The sequence below is a fragment of the Hippopotamus amphibius genome, chromosome 3 (assembly GCF_030028045.1).
Source record: "Hippopotamus amphibius kiboko isolate mHipAmp2 chromosome 3, mHipAmp2.hap2, whole genome shotgun sequence".
Classification (NCBI taxonomy): domain Eukaryota; kingdom Metazoa; phylum Chordata; class Mammalia; order Artiodactyla; family Hippopotamidae; genus Hippopotamus; species Hippopotamus amphibius.
The window spans coordinates 82,140,214-82,158,134 of record NC_080188.1 but is presented as its reverse complement, the minus strand read 5'-3'; the positions used below and the strand labels follow the sequence as shown (position 1 = coordinate 82,158,134).

Here is a 17,921-nt window from a genome sequence, read left to right as displayed (position 1 = left end):
CCAGCTCACTTATTCGTTCTTCTGCCTCAGTCATTCTGCTGGTTATAGCATCTAGAGTATTTTTAATTTCAGTTATTTTGTTATCTATTGCTGTTTGTTTTTCTGAGTTCTTATGAACTGTTTCTTGTACTTTCTCTATTTTGTTATTGAGATTTTGTATCATTTTTACTATCATCACTCTGAATTCTTTTTCATGCATTTTTCCTATTTCCTCCTCATTTATTTGGTCTTGTGGGTTTTTTCCTGCTCCTTTGCCTGCATGGTGTTTCTTTGTTTCCTCATGGTTGTCCAAACTTTTGGGGTTGCTTGTCCTGGCGTTAGAAGTGTTTATAGAAGACTGTCCAAGTCTCAGACTAATGTTAATATTTCTGTTTCCTTAGAGTCTCAGCTGTAAGTGTCCTTCTACTCGCCTTGGGTTTTTTTGCATTATTCTGTGGCCAGCAGAGCTTCCTTTATTGTTTGTCTGTAAGCGTGGGTGTGTGGGGAGGGAGAGGGTACAATAGTGGCTCCTTCCCCTGGGAGTGAGTGAGCAGTGGCCTACTGTTGTTTCAGTCAGGCTTGGAGGTGCCTGTTGCAGAGGGACACCGGTGGCTCAGGTGTAAACAGAAAGTCTCAGAGTTGGGCCTCTCTCGGGTTTTTTTTTTTTTTTTTTTCTCTGCAGCCTCCCTGCTGCCTGCGTTCCAAGGGGTTTTAATCTAGCCCTGCCCGAGTGCCTGAGGGTACTTGTTATCCCTGAGCGCTGTAGGTGGCCCTCAGGGCATCTCTCCACTGCCTGTTGCAGAGGCAGGGAAAGAGAGAGCGAGGCTATGGCCGCAGCTCCTCCCCCCGGCCCGTGAGCCTTCAGCCTCCAGCCGCCATCATGGCCGGGCAGCTCTCAGGGACGGGCACTCCTCGCCGCAGACCTCTTCCCTCCTGTCCTCTCGGTCCGTCACCTTACTGGCAACAATGTTTCTCACCCTGAACCAGCTCTCCAGTTCCCACGCTCCCGCTCCTGGACCCTCTGTTCAGCTGTGGATCGACGTCTCAGTCCGGGAACGCTGAGCTCACATGTGATTTTTTAAGAAAACACAAGGCGATGGGAGACGTCGATTCACCCACCGGTGCTAACCAGGCAGCGGCCTGACCCAGCACTGCCGTAGCCCTAGTCACACAGAGGACGGGCAGCGTGAACTCACAGAGCTGGTGGGCCAGAGCGGGAGGAACGGGGGGCTGCTTCAGACACGTGGCCTCGATGAGCCACCCAGGTGACTGTTCGCACAGAGCGCGATGAGCGGCAGGGTCAGCTGGGCCGCCCTGGGCGCAGAGGCCTGGCAGTGCCCTCGGCGGGTCACGTGGGCTCCGCGGGTCACGTGCTCGTGTTCTGCCTCATTGTGAGAGCACGTGAAAACCACTTCTGTCACCTCTGGGGATGACGGGAAGATGAGTAGAGTTGCGATCCACTTTTGATTTTTCACAAGCAGAGTCTTCTGTTTGTTCCTTCTTGATCTGCTTCTCTTCTTACCTTGTTATTCTAGGAATCGCTAGGACTTCCAGGAGAAGACAGGCCTGGAAGGAGACAGGACAGTAAACTCAGGCCGGACGTGCTGCTCAGGCATAAAGGTTGCAGGGCGCACACAGCTGACACTGAGAGGGCCAGCGAATTCAGGGGATGTCGGATTTCATTGTCCTCTGGTCCACAGCCTCCAGGCTTTCTGCAGTGTGTTCATTTTTCCTTTGACAAAACGCTGTATAAATGCTTAGTGACAGTAGTAGAAGTAGTAGAATATTTGCTGTTTACTGAAAGTGATCAGAATTTTCTGGTAACATCTCTGTATTTGGGAAAGTACCAGTAGATGTCTCAGAGGAGGCAGAGGGCGACAGTTTCAGAATGCTGATCTTTCAGTTTTTGGAGGCTTCATATAGTTTATTTTTTTTCTTTACAGAATGAAGTTGGCCTACTGGAGTTCTTCCAGAATGTGATAAAAGAAACTAGGGCAGAGCCAAAAAAAGTGACTAGTTGGGTCCTCAACACTTTTCTGGGCTTTTTAAAGCAACAGAACCTTGCTGTCAGTGAGAGGTGAGTGGGGCCTGGGGGCATGTTTTCCTTTGTGGTGAACTCTGTGTCCAGAAGCAGCTGAAATAGGGCAGGGTCAGTGTTCTGCTCTCCTCCCCCTCAGGATCTCCAGGCGAGACACAGACATCCCCTGTGAATGTCAGTCTAAAGCCGTCCGCCATCACCTTCACGTCTGAAAGCTCATTTATGTGTTCAGCTCTCTGACCGTCCACGCTGTCCTTTGTACTGTGCTGGGCTGGGGCCTGCAGATGATAAGACAAGGCGTTTACTACTTGCAGGGGATCCAGACTAAAAAGCAGACAGCAGGCTCAGTACAGGCCTGTTACACCGCAGGTGTGCTCAGGCCACTTGTGAGTGCACGAGAAGGGGATCTACAGCAAGGCTTTCCCTCAGGAGGGAGAACGAGGTTCCCGCAGAGGCCAAGCCCTGAGGAGTTATCAAGCAGAGGGAGGGGCAGGGCGTTGTGGACCACGGACACGATCATGTGACCACAGACAAGCGGCTCCGTGGGCTTAGGAGGCCCAGGAGCGCCAGGGTGCTCGGACGGGAGCGGGGGAGCTGCAGGGATGGGCACAGCCCCCCGGGGGGCTTCACATGCCTCTGTCCGCAGCTCTCAAAGGCCTGAGAGCATGTACTCACTCCAGTCCCTCTGGGGGGGTGGAAGATGGAGCAGAGGCGGGAAGCCCAGTTGGGCACCTCTTCCAGGAGCCCCTGTGAGAAACGCCCCACACCCAGGCCCGGTTGTGGTGGACCAAGACGAGGGCAGTGATCTCACCCCCACACGACGTCCACATCCCTCACGTGGGCAGCGGGGTGAGATGAGGTAGAGCCTTTCAGCTTGGTGGGAGGTAGAGGAAGAAGGATGGGTGGGGAGGATGCCAGGTTCCTTTTGGACACGTGGGGTTTGAGCTTTCTATGGGGCAGGCATTCCCCTTGTGGGGTGGCCGATAGGCAGCTACCGAAAAGCATCTGGGGGTTTAAACCTGAGGGTTTTTTGTTTTTTTGGTCGCATGACACGGGATGTGTAATCTTACTTCCCCAACCAGGGATTGAACCTGCGCCCCCAGCATTGGAAGCACAGAATCTTAACCACTGGACCGCCAGGGAAGTCCTGAGCGTTCTGACTTGTTCATTACTTAGCACATGTTAATTCTTAGCCCTGTGCCCTGTGCTAATTTCTGTGCTGAGTGTGAGGAAAACCAGTCCACGAGACAGATGCGGTCCCTGTGGTCCCTACAAAGCAGTGAGTTGGGTGCCCTGAGGAGGGGGAGGGAACGGCTAAGCTCCCTGCTGAGTGGAGGGTGAGCGGAGCCGGGCAAGCAGGTCCGGGGGTCAGAGCGCTCCAGGCTGGGGCGGTGTGTGTTCACAGCTCAAGGGGGGCCCAGGCGTGCCGCTTCTGGGATCGTGGGCTTGGAAGCCTGTAGACAGTGCTCGAAGCCACTGGAGTGGATGAGAGCTGTCGGGGAAGACACAGCGTGACTTGGCCTGAGACTCCCTGGACTTTTCAAGGAGCATGGGCCAAGAGGGAGGTGGGGAACCAGGAGCATGCGTGTGTGTCTGAAGAAAAGGGCAGGGTCGGAAAGGAGAGAGTGAGCGGCAGGTTTAGACGTGGGGGTTCATGAGGGACCCACGGGTGGGTGGCGGGCCTGCAGGGTGCCAGCGGGAGGTGGAGCCAGGCTGGGGGAGCATCGTTGCCATAGCGACACTCACGGCCTTGGAAGCAGAGCCGGGCAGACGCCTGTGTGGATGCACGAGTCCAAAGAGTTGTTTGTTCAGAGAAGTTACCCCTGTGCGATGCCAGCTTTGCATTCAGCCTCCTGCTTGCAGTGTGTATACACAGGTACCATTGTGGCCATGTGGCTCTGTTTCACCTCACGTGGCTGCTTACCAGCCATGACCTTGGATGAGCCACCCTCAGTGTCTTCACTGTAAATGACAATGACGGTGCCAGCCTCCAAGGGTTCTTGGGAGGAGAATGCATGGTGCCTGTGGCCCTCAGTGTCTGTCTCCTTCTCTCTTCGGAGCTGGTGTGTGAAGTACCAAAACGATGGCCCCCTTCAAGTCCCCAGACTTCTGCAGCATCTGTCGTCTGTCTGTCCTTCCTGTCCTCTCCAGTTTGACCTCTCTATTCAGAGACTCCATCTTCACAGTGAAAAGCCTGGGCCTGTTCAGGGAAGGTGGAACCTCCTGGCAGAGTTGATGGAGGAGGTACAGCTGTGCCAGAGCCTGAAAGGATGGGCAGGACTTGCGGGTGGGGGGCCAGGGGACGCCTGTGAGGAACCAGCAGCTTTGGGGACCAGGGGGAGCATAGCTGGGAGGAGCAGAGGGTGGAAAATGGCAGAAAAGTACAGTTGACCGTATGACTGGGGCCGAGCTGGCACGTGGAGGGCGTGGAGGTCACAGGAGTTGAGCCGTGCGTCCAGCGCTAGCTGCAGAGCGCCCTGTGTGCGGAGCACGTGGGAAGCCGAGCAGGACCCCGGCCTGGCCCTCGACAAGCTCTGTGTCCTGGGAGGACTGGACTTGTGCACCAATGCTTTAATTCAGGGCAAACAGGGTGCTTCCTGTTTAGAACTGCGCCCAGTGCGGTGGGAGCAGAGAGGGTCGAGACCACGTTCGCTGGAAAGGCTCCGGGAAGGTGTGGTTTGAGCTTTTGGAGGAGATCTACTCTTAGCTTTAAGTGAGGTTTTCCATGTTGTTGGCTGATCGCTGAACTTCAGTCTCGGCAGAGCCCTGAGCTGCCTTCTGGCTTGGCTCCTTCGTATTTAGCAGAGGAGGAAATCCAGGCCCCAAGAGGTAAGGTGCCCAACTGCTCGGACCGGAAGCCCATCCCCTGACTTTCAGGTCAGTTTCTTTATATGTTGATCTGTGAAATTAGGGGTTTGCTAACAACCACTTTAGGGGCTTCTGTAGGAGCTGAGGTTGATAAATTAGCCTGTCGAGGGAACTCGGAGCTTCCGGTATTGATCCAAACAATTTGTAAGCCCTAAGTCTTAAGAACCCCAAGGACACCGAACTCTAAACAAAACTATACTTGGTTGTTCCAAAGTCAAGTGAGGAGGAAGCTAAGCAGCAGTTCTGTCTTACAGTTTGTGTAGAACAGGACCTGAGCAGGAAGCGAGCTGTATATAGCTGCTCTCAAGGCCTGCACAGTTCAGAGAACCATTGGCTGGACCGCATATACCAGCCTCACCTTGGAGCAAACATTAACCACTGAGTAACCTCAGCAGCTGGGCTAACGTTTCCAAAGCCTAGAAGGGCAGTAGCTGCAAAGGTAGCAATAGTCTCATGATGACACCAGGCAAGGGACACGCCAGAGAGCACATTGGCAGGAACGGATTTTGCAAGTGAGCGTTCATCTTTATAAAGACCTCTCCGAAGACTGGTGTTCAAAGGGTCTGACCAGAAGAGCGCTTGTTGAACTTGGCTCTTTCGTTATTTAGAATGTGTTGCTTTTTAGGTTAATAACTCATAACTATTCATACCAGGGTTGATTTAGTTAAGAAAGTGGAGATTCCTGATTCCCTGACCGAGCATTTCCTGGTAAGGTCAGGCACGTGCAGCCATCCGGTTGTTCACTCCAGCTGGGGACCTGGACTTCCAGCTCAGCCGCGGGCAGCAGCTCCTGAGGTGCTAGGAAACCAGGGAAAGCTTTTGAGCCGAGAAGGGGCTGAAGCTGACAGGAGGGTTAGTTCAGCAGCGTGATATGCAGGTCAGCGTCCAAGAAAGGGATGCAAGAGCTGGGAGCCTCTTAGAGGTCATGGCTGCAGGTCTGTTTGTGTACCGCCTGTGAGCTGAGGGTGGTTATTATCTGTTTATATAAACCAAAACAAAGGAGAATGTGACCGAGACCAGGTGTGTCCCACAGAGCCTTAAGTGTTTGCTCTCTGGTGCTTTCCAGAAGAAGTTTGCCAACCCCTGGCTTAGAATGTGTTGTGTGGGGAGACGGGGCCTCAGAGAGGTAGCTGACTCTGGTAGTGGGAGAACTGGGCCCTGAAGGCAGTGGGCATCTTGGAGACAGATGAGCTTTCCTTCTTTGTCAGACTGAGGTGAAGGCAGAGAACACAGAAACGAGCCCTCGGTCACTCCTGGAAGGCAGGAGGAGGTAGGAAAGGACAGCAGGAGGAGAATGTGGAGGCCCAAGGAAAAGAGGTTTTCCCAGGATGTGAAGGAGGCCCAGAAGACAGAGTGCTGCAGGTGGGGAAGCTGCTATGTTTGGTAACAAGTGAGGGGAGGTGATTTTTTTAAAGAGAACAGCGTCTGCAGAGGGATAGGGTTGGGATCCAAATGCCATGCTTATGAGGGCATGCGGAAGCCACGGATGCTCTTTATTGGTAGAAAATAAGGTAAGCAGCCAGGCAGAAGCGAGTCTGCAGGATCACATGGAGGCATTTTCAAGATAGGGCACATGTGCGCATGTGTGAAGGTGTGGGATCAGAGCCGCGGGAGAGAGGAGCCCAGCATCTCAGTAGGAATTGTAGGAGTGGAAAGTGACGGAGTCAGGGGCATGGGTCCAGGAGGTTGTTTGATGGAAGAGGAGGAAAAGGGCACCCTAGAAAATTCTGAGCCTTCCATCAGCTGGTGTCCTTATGATGTGGGAGGTGAGGGTCCGAGCTGAGGAGGGGCTTGGGAAGGAGATGCTCTAGAACAGCTTGGGTGGGGGTGCCAGGCAGGGGCGCTGGGAAATTAGCGAGATGAGCAAAAGGACGCCGGAGCAGGCACCTGGATGCCCGCATCTCCCTGTCTTCCTCCACGAACCTCTGTGTCCCACGGGCTTGGGCCTAAAATGAGCTTGCAGATTGCGGTGGGCAGCGCGTTGCATAGGAACGGGGGTGGCTGTGCAGATGTGAGGGTGTCTGCTTCCGGAATCCAGGCTGGAGAGGGAGTTGTGATCCCAGAAGAGCTCTAAGGGACTGGGTGAAGTTGGAAGGCTTGAAAGATGCCATTTCCCATCTGTAGGTGCACCTGGCTGGGGATGGGAGACTAGCACACAGCGCTCACGCCTTCTACATTGGGCTCTTCTTTAGTGGAGACTCACTCACGGCCCAGAAACCAGCGTGATCTGATAGCAGCCCATCGGTAGCTTGTGCTTCTGCTGCCGTTCTGTTCTGAATCAGGTGGTTTATTCATTTAACTGATGGGGGCGGGGAGGATGGTGGGGGCTTTCAGGTCATGGTGACAGGTCCCTATCTTTGTCATCATCTTACTGGAGGTTAGCCCGGCACAGCTGGAATTAAGAGAGCCAGTGTCCCAGCCATCCCTGTCGGTGGGGAGGAGTCTGTGATACAGATACTACTGACATACTCTGTGTCAAGCACTGTGGGTACAAAAGGGCACTTGAGAAATCCCAAGTCAGTGAAGATATTTTATAGTGATTCAGGGTCATTGGATGAAAGGCAAAGTATTTTTAGTCATGCTGTGCTCTATTTCTGTCCTCCTCCATCCCCACATCCCTTTATCATCAGCTTGTATGGGAGTGGGGACCCTTCCGTTTGCAGGCTCGAGAAATCTAGTTCAGCCTCAGTGCCAATTACAGCTTCTGCACACAGTCTGCACTCTAATTGGCCTCTATGTTTACCAGGATCATAGAACATCCAAGAAACCCGAATTTTTAAAGCAACCTGGACTGTATGACTTGTCGATTAAGGTGGGAAGTTAGAGAAAGGGTATCTGTTGACTTCCCAGCCCTCTCTCCCTCGTCCTGCTGAGATTTAATCCGCGTGGTCCAGAGCTGTTCTGGATACCAGCCAAAGCTAATATCCTCTTGGAATTACCTTTGGTCCGTACTTTGGGATGAGCAGACCCTCGCAGGACGATGGGCTGCCTCCGTGTGTCAGCTGTCTCACATGCACAGCCCTGTGAGGTTTCATTGTACCTGAGTCAGACCTGGTGAACTTGCACTCAGTTGGCCTGGAATTCAGAGAAACTGGCACAGGGGCTAAGCAGTAGTTTCCTTTTTGCTAAGAGCTTAACAAAGAAATTAATAGTGATGGGAACTGAGACTTAAACAGAAGGTGTTTTCAAGTAGTGTTACGCGTTCCAGAAGCTTTCGTTTACACAGACACACTAATGTGCTATTTATAAGTCATTCCAGTCTGTTTAAAACTGGTCCCTTCATGACCTCAGACGGACAGCGTTTCATTAGCCTTGTTGCTGTATGTGTTTAAAAGTAGCAAGACCACGTATTTTAAAAGAAACAGTCTGTAATTCAGTCTTTCCACTGATCCTAGGCACTCACCCCTCTCCTCCTACCCCTGAATGTGAATTAATGACATTTTACATGTTTGGTTGCCTCTTGGCCTTTTATATCATGCAATCTTGGCAAAGAAGTCACTTCCTAGAAGTGCAGATATAGTGAATTGCGGGCCCGTCTGTGTCCAAAAAGCTGTTGAGAGCCGCAGGAGAGAGCAGAGTGTGGACGCCCATGAGGACAGCTGACGGTGTGGCTGGTAGTCACTTCGTTCCTAAAAGGAAGGCTCTTACAGTTAAAAAGAATTTATATTTGCACAAAAACACTCAGAAAACTGGCTTTGTTAGCTGTTTTGTTTGAAGTAATTTTTAGGCTGATCTTTTAGTCAAAAATATTTAATTACCGGGTCCTTTTTTTTTCTTTCTCTTCTCGTCATGGTTCATGAATTTTGCAGCCACCTCCTTTTTTCTACTAATTAAACTGAGCAGTTGTCTGTTGCTAGAACTTCTGCCAAACAGCGGTTATTGTTGGGTAGTAAAATAAAGAAAAACAATGCTAGACACAAAAATGTGTTAGATGCTAAAACACAAAACAATTAAATAACATAGAGCCCAATTGGCCTGTTATTTTCATTCCTGGGTATGGATTAATTATTCAGACTCACAAGATCACGTGCCTTGATTTCGAATAACCCTAAATGCATATGCTGACAGAGTGAAATGTATGTTTCTTCTCTCCTTTTTGGGGGCCACAGTCCCATCACACCCTCTGCCCTGGCTGAGCTGCTCGACCTGCTGGACAGGAAAGCCATCTCTTCATCCGCAGCTAAACAGGTATGTCCACACCTCCCGAAGCATCTGACCGCCCTGTCAGCCCAGTACACGTTTTATGTGAAACTCAGATGCCATTGCTAAGTGAATTTCATCATGGAAGTATTAAATGCTTCTAAGTGCTATTTTTAAACTGAGAGCTAGAAGCATTTTATTTAGCAAATGAAATAAAGCCAGTACCATGTACGGTGCAGGTAATTTGCTTCTCATCCTTGCTAACCAGAGGGAATAGTTGTTTGGCTCTGCCTGGAATGTCTCCCAAACGTTCGTTTATGTGAAAGGTGGGGCCCTGCTGCTCCTGGGGGCTTCGGACTGTGCGCTTCCCCTGTGCTCTGTGCTGCCAGGACTCATCCCCGGTCCTCGTCCTCCCTCTCCCGTCCTCTGCAGCCTCCCACCCGGTACCAGGGGCTCGTTTGTCTTGTCACGTGGTTGCCCCTGAAAGTCAGTCTTCCAACAAGAAGGATGAGGTCAGACAGAAGGCCTCCCACCCAGTACATCACATTTTACACGCATGCCCAGTGTGTGAAAACCAAGAAGTACTGCATCATCATCAGAGGTGGCCTTCCGCCTCCTCTCCACCCCACCTGACAGTCTCAGGCGGGCGCAGGTTCCTGGAACTCTGAAAACCCTTACAGATAATCACCCAGGAAGATAACACCAAGGAGGCTGCCTGATGGCGACTTCAGATATCACAGCTGTCAGTGCTTCAGCCAGAAACTTCATGTTATTTTAATGATGCCTTTTGCATTTAATATTTATACATGTCCTCAGTAGTGGCAGGTGACAAAGTGAGGCTTTGGAAGAGCGGCTGCTTTTGGCTAATTACGAGGCACTGTGGAGCATACCCCCGGCTCTGTGCTGTGAAACTGGGGACGGGAACTAATAAAGGCTCTGTTTACCCACCACCAAGTGTGGCTGTCAAGTACAGGGTCTGCGCCACATTTAGGAAAGGGTTTTGGTTGCCTGGATGTCAGAGGAATACAAATGTTTATGACAGTGCTCAGCGGTAGCAGAAAGATTAGATGGCCTGAGGGCAGAAAGAAACTCTATATATACACACAAGAGCAGATGAATCGTAGCATTTGAAACCAAAGAGAAGAAAAGCCTTCCCCTTCCCACTCCTCCTGCCCCGGCGAAGAAAACCTAGTGCAACAAATATGTTCGGTTCAGAGGGAAAAGATGGGAACTGCTGGGGGATGCTGACAGCTGGGTTCAGATACAGATAGAGACATTTTTGGATTCTGTCGGCTTCCAGCATGTTTAAAGGAGGTGGGGCGAATCCTGGCTTCTGTGAGGCAATCACAGAACCAAAATAAAAGTCTGATTAGCAAGGTGTTAAATGTGTGTCGCATGACGGAATCTCCGTTATACACCATTGCCTTGGGGAGTTTGCTTTTTTGTTTTTCCACCTTGTTATCTATTTGTTAAAAAAAAAAATCACTTACTGATTTTCCGGTGGGGGGAAAATGGTATTTGTTCATTATAAAGAACTTAAGTAACGCAGAAAAATATAAAGATTTTCCAGTTCTACCGCCTTGAAATAACTACCATTAATATTGGGCGAACGGGACTTCCCTGGCAGTCCAGTGGTTAAGACTCCACGCTTCCAGTGCAAGGGGAGAGGGTTCAGTCCCTGGTCGGGGAACTGAGACCCCACATGCTGCACGGCGTGGTCGTGGGTGAGCATGGTCCCGGGCGGCGTCCTCAGCATGTGTACCAGTAGCAGGATGGATTGTGGGCTAGACAGATGGGAGGCTAGAAAAATAAGACTTTTGAAAATAATAAGTTTTAGTGTACTGTTTTTTAGTTTTATTTTTTAAGAAGTGTACCGTTCACTGGTTTTCGGTCTAGTCACAAGGTTGGATAACCGTCACCACTGTCTAATTCCGGAACAGTTTCATCACCCCAAACAACAGATCCTCTCCCCACTGACCCCTCACCCAAGGCCACTGCTCATCTCCTGTCTGTCTCTGTGGGTTGGCCTAGTGTGGACATTTAAGATAAATGGACTCATATAATATGTGGCCTTTCGTGTGTGGCTTCTTTCACCTAATATGGTGTTTTCAAAGTTCATCTATGTTGTGTCAGTACCTCATGCCTTTTTATGGCTAAAGAATATTCCATTATGTGGGCAGAACACCGTTTGTCTACCATTTATCAGTAAGTGGACACTTAGTGTTGTTTCCCATTTTTTGGCTTTTGTGAGTAATGCTGAACATGTATGTACAAGGTTTTGTTTATGCATGTGTTTTCAAATTTCTTGGGGCTGTACCTATAGGAGTGGAAGCTCTGGGTCACGTGGTAATTGTATGTTTAACATTTTGAGGGCCTACCAGACCGTAAGCTGCACCATTTTCAGTCCCGTCAGCAGTGTGTAAGGGGTTCCAGTTTCTCCACATCCCCACTAGCACTTGTAATTGTTCTGCTTTTTTCTTTTTTTTAATGGGCTTTTTTTTTTTTAATGTATTTTTGGCTGCATTGGGTTTTCACTGCTGCATGAAGGCTTTCTCTAGATGTGGCCAACAGGGGCTACTCTTTGTTGCTGTGTGTGGGTTTCCCAGTGCGGTGGCTTCTCGTTGCCTTGGTGCGCCGGCTTCAGTAGTTGTGGTGCGTGGGCTCAGTAGTTGTGGCGCACGGGCTTAGTTGCTCCAAGGCAAGTGGGATCTTCCCGGACCAGGGGTCAAACCCATGTCCCCTGCATTGGCAGGCGGATTCTTAACCACTGCGCCACCAAGGAAATCCCTGGCCTGCTTTTTGATTATAGCCATCCTGGTAGGTGTAAAGCAGTAGCTCATGGTGGATTTGATTTGCATTTCCCTGATGACTAATTACATTGAGCATCTTTTTTTTATCTTTATAGTCTGCTTAAAATGTAACACATAAATGTGTTACAGTTAATTTTTACTGAATTTAACAGAGGAATCCAAGTAGGCCTTAGGTTTTAGAAACCCTCTGAGGCAGAAAGACTCTGGTTGCACTGGTTATTGGTGTTTCCTCTGAAGAACTGGAAGAGGGGCTACTAGTGAGTGATTGGATCACCAGAAGGTGAGGAGGAAAGCTGGCTAAGAGTGACTCCTGAGGCTGACAGATATGCAGGAGGAGTCATCCTGCCCTGAGAACGTTCTGAACTCTGAAGACTCCCCTGCTTAATGTCTAATGTGTTATTAATCCACCTCTCGCCACCCGGCTCCCCTCACATCCCTGCCCGTCACTCTCATCCCTGACACGTGTCTCTGCTCCTTCCCCCGAGGTGTCCCAGCGGTGCTTCTGAGTCTCAGACCGCATCCCCTCGGCACCCCCGGCACCAGGGCAGTTCAGAGGTTGCTGCCATGAGGCAGCCCTGTCTTTCAGAAACTCAAAGATTATTTATCACCGCGAGCAACCTCCTGGGCACTATAGAGAAAGGCACCTGGGCTCCTCTCCCAGGATCCGGTTCTGTCTAACGAAGTAGCCCTGCCTCCTCCCCTCGCCAGGGACAGGGCCCCCCAGACTCCCACCTGCAGAGTCACAGCCCCTGCAGCTAGCATCCAGGGTCCTGGGCCTTTGGGGACTCAGAGGCCCTGGGCATTGTCCAGACGGCTGGCCAGCCAGGCCCCAGGGGAAGTCACCCCAGATGCGTGCGTGTCTCCTCTGCGAGCCTGGGGTAGGTGCGGACGATACCCCGTCTCCCGGGGACTGTCCCCGTAGTGCTTCCTGTGGGACCTGGCCAGGCGGGGATTCCACACAGAGATGGAAGTCAGCTGTAACACGCAAGTGTACCATTTGCAGTTTCCCCTTGTCTGCTTTGGGGTCTGCTTTAGGCAGAAACCACCAAAAACCTTTTAACATAGAAAGTGTTATGTCGTGTGGTAAAGCTTACAAATGATCTGATGTCTTCTCCCTTTTAGTGCGTCATTTCTTTGCACATTTTCCTGCACCCTGGTTCTCTTAAGGGCCTGGACTGATGTCTGTGCCTTTCTAGAAGAATGACTTTTCATGATACTTGCCTTTGCCCAAAGGGGCCCCCTCTCTGTCTGTCACTGCTCCCTCCCTGGCACAAGTCTTTCCCCCCAGTCTGACCCTAGAAGCCCCAAACAGGCAGGGACAGGCCAGGGGCCTGTGTGCTCTCCTTCCGTCCTTCCCTCCAGATGCTTTAAAAATAGCTAGAGAAACAGCTGGGTAGCAGTTAGGAGGGAGTGTGCATTCCATCCCTAGGAACTGAAAGCTGTTTCCACCCTGCGTGTCAGAGCCAGCTCCAGTGGTCAGGGTATGATCAGGGGTCCCCAGCTTGCAGTACCCCCTACCCCGGTGGCCATTTATTAACCCAGGTGACCGGCACTGCCCCAGGAACCCCTTGTGACGTGGTTAGTCTTGGGTGGGCAGCAGCAGGCCTGGGAGCTGCTCGCCTGGCCAAAAACAGTTGCACTTCGATAGCACTTCCCAGGGTGGCGATTAAACACAGACAGAAGCTGAGGATTTATGCCACAGCACGAGGCTGGCGACCACAGAGCCACGATGTCTGCAGCCAGAGGGCCAGGGGAGCCCGCAGAGTCTGGCCTGGAGGCGGCCGGCCCCCTTCAGTGGCTCCCGCCCTACTGGGCTCCAGCCAGGAGTGCACAGTCTGTGTCTTAAATAGGAACAGCAGAGGACTGGATTCTGGAATCCACTGCATCAGCCCAGGGGGGCTGGGGCTGGGCTGTGACAGAGCTCAACTAATTTAGGAAGCTAATAAGCTGATTTATTCTAACTCCAGGAGTGGAGAACACTGCAGCCACCGGGCATTTGTCCCTGGAGGCCCCCGAGGTGTGCTTCCCTAGTGTCACTCCTTGGTACCCACCGCCCGCACCCCCTAGCCTGCCCCAGGCTCTCAGGGAGCAGCCAGCCTCTCTGCATTTAAAAGCATCATCCCAGCATCGCCCTGCTTTTCCTTCTGAATGGTGTGTTTTGGCCTTGATCCCTGATCTGTCTCAATCGCCTTTATTGTGGTTATTTTGGCCCAAGCAGATCCAACCAGTGTTTGGGCCTGCCGGGTCCCAGCTTCATTGAGTGTCAGGCAAAGGCTGACTTCTGGGCGGCCAGCTCAGGTCAGCTCTGCACTTTCAGCAGCAGGGGCCCGTGACAGCCAGGTGTGCAACTCCCAGCCCCAGGCCGCAGGCAGTGTCCACGCCTGCCGGCCTTTCTGTTTGCTTCCCTGTAAAGAGTTGCTGCATAGATTCTTATAAGCAAGTCCTTGCAGGTGATTTGTTACGAGCCAGGGATCTGATCTCTCTTGAGGTCTCCGTTCTCTCTTCCTGAGTGTTGGACATTTTCAACTAGAAACTTTTTTAGGTGACTCTGCAGGTGAACAAAATAAACACTGGTCAAAATCTAGATCCCCACCAGTAGGGAGTCATTTAATTCATTTATGATAAATAAATATGATGGATATTAGATGTTTTTTTGTTAACACAAGAAAGCGCTTCTGTGATAAGTGGAACAGAAGCAGGTTGCAAATTGTACATGTGCTGTGATCACAGTTATGTTACAAAACAGAAAGAAAACCATGGGAGGGAAACACCAGAATACAAACACTGGTCACCATGAGGGACTGGGAATCAGGTGGTTTCTCTTTGTCTTTTCTGTGTTTCCTTATTTTCTACAGTGAACACGTATTGACTTTCATAATTAGGAACAATGGTTTAATAGTGTGTTATTCAAGAGAAATACATCTGCCAGGAAAAGGGGGCAGAGAAACTCTTCAGGCTTGGGGCAGCTCCCGGAGTCTCCGGTTCCGGTGCTGCGGGCCCGCCACCAGAGAGCAGGGGAGGGTGCCCCCTCCTCAGCGCCTTCCTCGCTGTCGGCTGAATAAACATTTGAAGAACTGAATCGGGGGCACGTATGTTCAGTGTTTTTCTAAGAGCAAGGTCAAGTGTGGGTACGTGGCCAGGGCTGTGCGGTGGGGGCCAGAGGGTGCCCTGTGGCGGCGCTTTCGGAAGGATGCCGCAGAGACACCTCTGGGCCACTGTGGGCACCTTACAGCCGAGCTGAAGGCACACGGCTCCGGGCAGAGTGGCTCCTGCCTGGGAAGTGCTCAGTGCTGACTGCTGGCCGAGGTGGAGGCTATCCGGGTCCCCTCCCCTTGCAGCTCACACTGGAAGAACAGGGGGACTGCAGAAAAGTGCCCTAGGAAACCCCTTCTTTAAAAATGTCTTCCTTTTTTCCAGCTTTATTAAGTTTGGGAATTGGTTATTTTTTTAAGTAGGAAAATACTCACACCATTAACTGCTAATTATCCTGGCCAGGTTCAGGGCCAGCTCCGCCGAGAGGGGATGGACGTGGTGAGCCTGGGGCCCCAGGATCGTGATTTATGTTTTCAGTTATTTTCCATTCTGTATCTTCATTATGGGCCCCTCTCTGGCCCCCCCACCCCAAATCCCTTTTCCTGGCAGCGGCTGAATTTTCATGACTTCCTCCACGTGCAGCGGTTCCCTCCTGCAGCCTGTGTGGCCCCATCCTTCACCCACAGGTCACCTCAATCAGTTAATTCCGTGGCGGTCCTGTCAGCAGGGGCCCTGTGAGCAACCATCTCACACTCCCCACCCTCCCTGCCGCGCCCTTGGAGTCAGCAAGTGGGGGTGACCTGTCTCCACCAGCTGGGGCTCGGGCTCTGTTCTGAAGGCGTGGCTCCGCACGGGGACACCGGGGTGTGTCTGCGCACGGCCGGGAGCTCACGGACTGCTCTTCCGCCCCGGCAAGCGGAGCGGGTGGAAGAGCGGACCCCTCCCCTCTCGGCCCCTCTCCCCCCGCAGGTGTTTGAGGAACTGTGGAGGAGTCAAGGCAAGACCCCGGCGCAGATCGTTGCGGAAAAGCAGCTGGAGCTGATGCAGGATGCAGAGGCGCTGGAGCAGCTCTGCCGCTGCACGCTGCAGGCACATCCTCAAGTGGTACGTACGCGCGGAGTGGGGGCGGGGCGGGGGTCCTTCACGCCCGCCCTCAGAGCCAGGGCCGCCTGAGGACTCAGCCGGGAGCCCCTCCACGGCTCCCGCTTGCAGCCCAGAGGCGCTTCCTGGGGATGGTTGGCCTGGATTCCTCAGTAATCCCTCCATTATTTTTGTCAGTTTTTAGCTAAGATCAGGAGATGAAATTAGGTGAATATTAGAAAAATACAGCTTTTCCTAGGAGGAAAACCCACCCCTGGAGTTTAATCTCATGGAGTTCCGGGTAGAAGGTGGTGGTAGCAAGGTGCGACCGCCCAGGCCTGCGGCCCTCTCCCGAGGTTGTCTGTGTAGGAGGACCTCTCTATCAGGAAGCCGCGGGCAGCAGTGCACAAGGGGAGAGACAGGGAAACACTTCAGTTCCCTGCCTTCCAGAGGTGGGAACAAAGGCAGAAGGGAAAATTATTTGTAAATTATGGAGAAAATCCTTGACAGGAACATAGCTGGAAATCAAGTCATTCTGCGTTCTGAGCGTAGAATAGAGTAGAAAAGCTTAAACGAGGAGCAGCCCTCCCTCCCCAAGTCTAATCATATTGTCCTGAGATATTTTTCAGTGGGGAAAAAAATTGCTCGCATCCCTTTCAGAACGATACCACCCACCCATCAGCTCGCGGGGACACTTAACAGCTCTGTAAAGAGCTCTCGATAAGGAAAATGAGCTTGCACGGGGTCTCAGCAATCTCCATCTTCCGGCCTCATCTGGAGTGACTGATAAAGACACACTGTTAGTTTCAGTCTCGGGATGCGGCACTGAGTGCAGATAGTCGCGGACGCTCTTGCCGATCAGGAGCAGGAGGGCGGGTGGGGGGCCCTGATACGGTGGCTGCCTGCCAGGCACTCAGCGCCCCTGCCTAGGCCCTCCCAGCCTGTCTGCCAGGCACTCCCCCACCCAGATGCTCATGGGGCTCTGCCGTCTCTTGGATTTGTCTTCTAGCAAATGAGCTTCTTGGCAGGGAGTGGGGAGGGGAGAGCCCGCTGAGCCCCCGGAGGGTCGGGGGCCTCACGATCCGGCACCCGGGGTCCTGTGTGCCGACGCGTCACAGCCCTCCTTGGTCCCTTTTAATCAGGAGGCAGGGTAGCAGACATCTCCTTTGCCAGGAGCCCAGAAACCGCCGAAGGTCACTCCCTCCCCTTTTTCCTTTTCTCATTTTATATCTGATACAGAAAGAAGAAACCGAATTTAAGTTTCAGGAAACATAAACTTGATTTAGGATTTTTAGGCAAGAGTGTCTGTTTCCTTCTCTAAAATAATTTCTGTCTTTAAAGGTCATGGATCTAAAGAAGGGAAACCCCAGAGCTATAAACAAACTCATTGGGTTGGTCCGAAAAGCGACCCACAGCCGAGCTGACCCGACCGTGATCAGGAAGGTGCTGGAGACGCAGCTGTCATCATGATGGGTCCGGGTCCCCCTGCCACGCCGGGCTGCAGCCTGTGCAGGGACGTCCCAGGCCCAGCCAGACGCCCCGCCCTGCCCGCCCTGCACCTTGAGGTGCCACCTCCACGGCAGACCAGGCCCGGCGCTGTGGCTTCACTGACGTCACACGGTTCCAGGAGGTGCAGCACTGGTGAGAAGTGGCACGTCCTAGTGGGCCGGGGCACTGAGCTCGGTGAGACGCGCTGTTTCAGTTGCTGTCACCATCCTAGGAAATCGTTTCATTCTGCAGGTCCTTCAACAAATATTTTTAAGCATATCCAGGGCTTTGTTCCAGGCGCTGGGGCTCAGCAGTGATGGAGAGAGGCCGTGTGGATGCGGTATTTTGTTTGGGGAATTAGTACCAGGAATGAGCTGTGTTCTCCCATCCACTGAGTACAAGTGATGTCACCCACTCAACGCCCAGGGAGCCCAGAAGGCAGAGGCCTGAGATAAATGATTTCTTTTGTAAAAAAGACCACAGAA

The 17,921-nt window shown here is 52.1% G+C and overlaps 1 protein-coding gene across 1 annotated transcript in view; it reads left to right on the top strand.

Moving 5' to 3' along the window:
* Positions 1 to 17,427, top strand: part of GATB (glutamyl-tRNA amidotransferase subunit B) — an 81,924-nt gene extending 64,497 nt beyond the window's left edge. Inside the window, exons 10-13 of the mRNA XM_057726602.1 lie at positions 1,923 to 2,056; positions 8,995 to 9,073; positions 15,838 to 15,972; positions 17,290 to 17,427. Coding sequence (XP_057582585.1) covers positions 1,923 to 2,056; positions 8,995 to 9,073; positions 15,838 to 15,972; positions 17,290 to 17,418 — 477 coding nt within the window. The 3' untranslated portion in view covers positions 17,419 to 17,427. The remainder of the gene's footprint in view (positions 1 to 1,922; positions 2,057 to 8,994; positions 9,074 to 15,837; positions 15,973 to 17,289) is intronic.
* Positions 17,428 to 17,921: the final 494 nt, after the last annotated feature.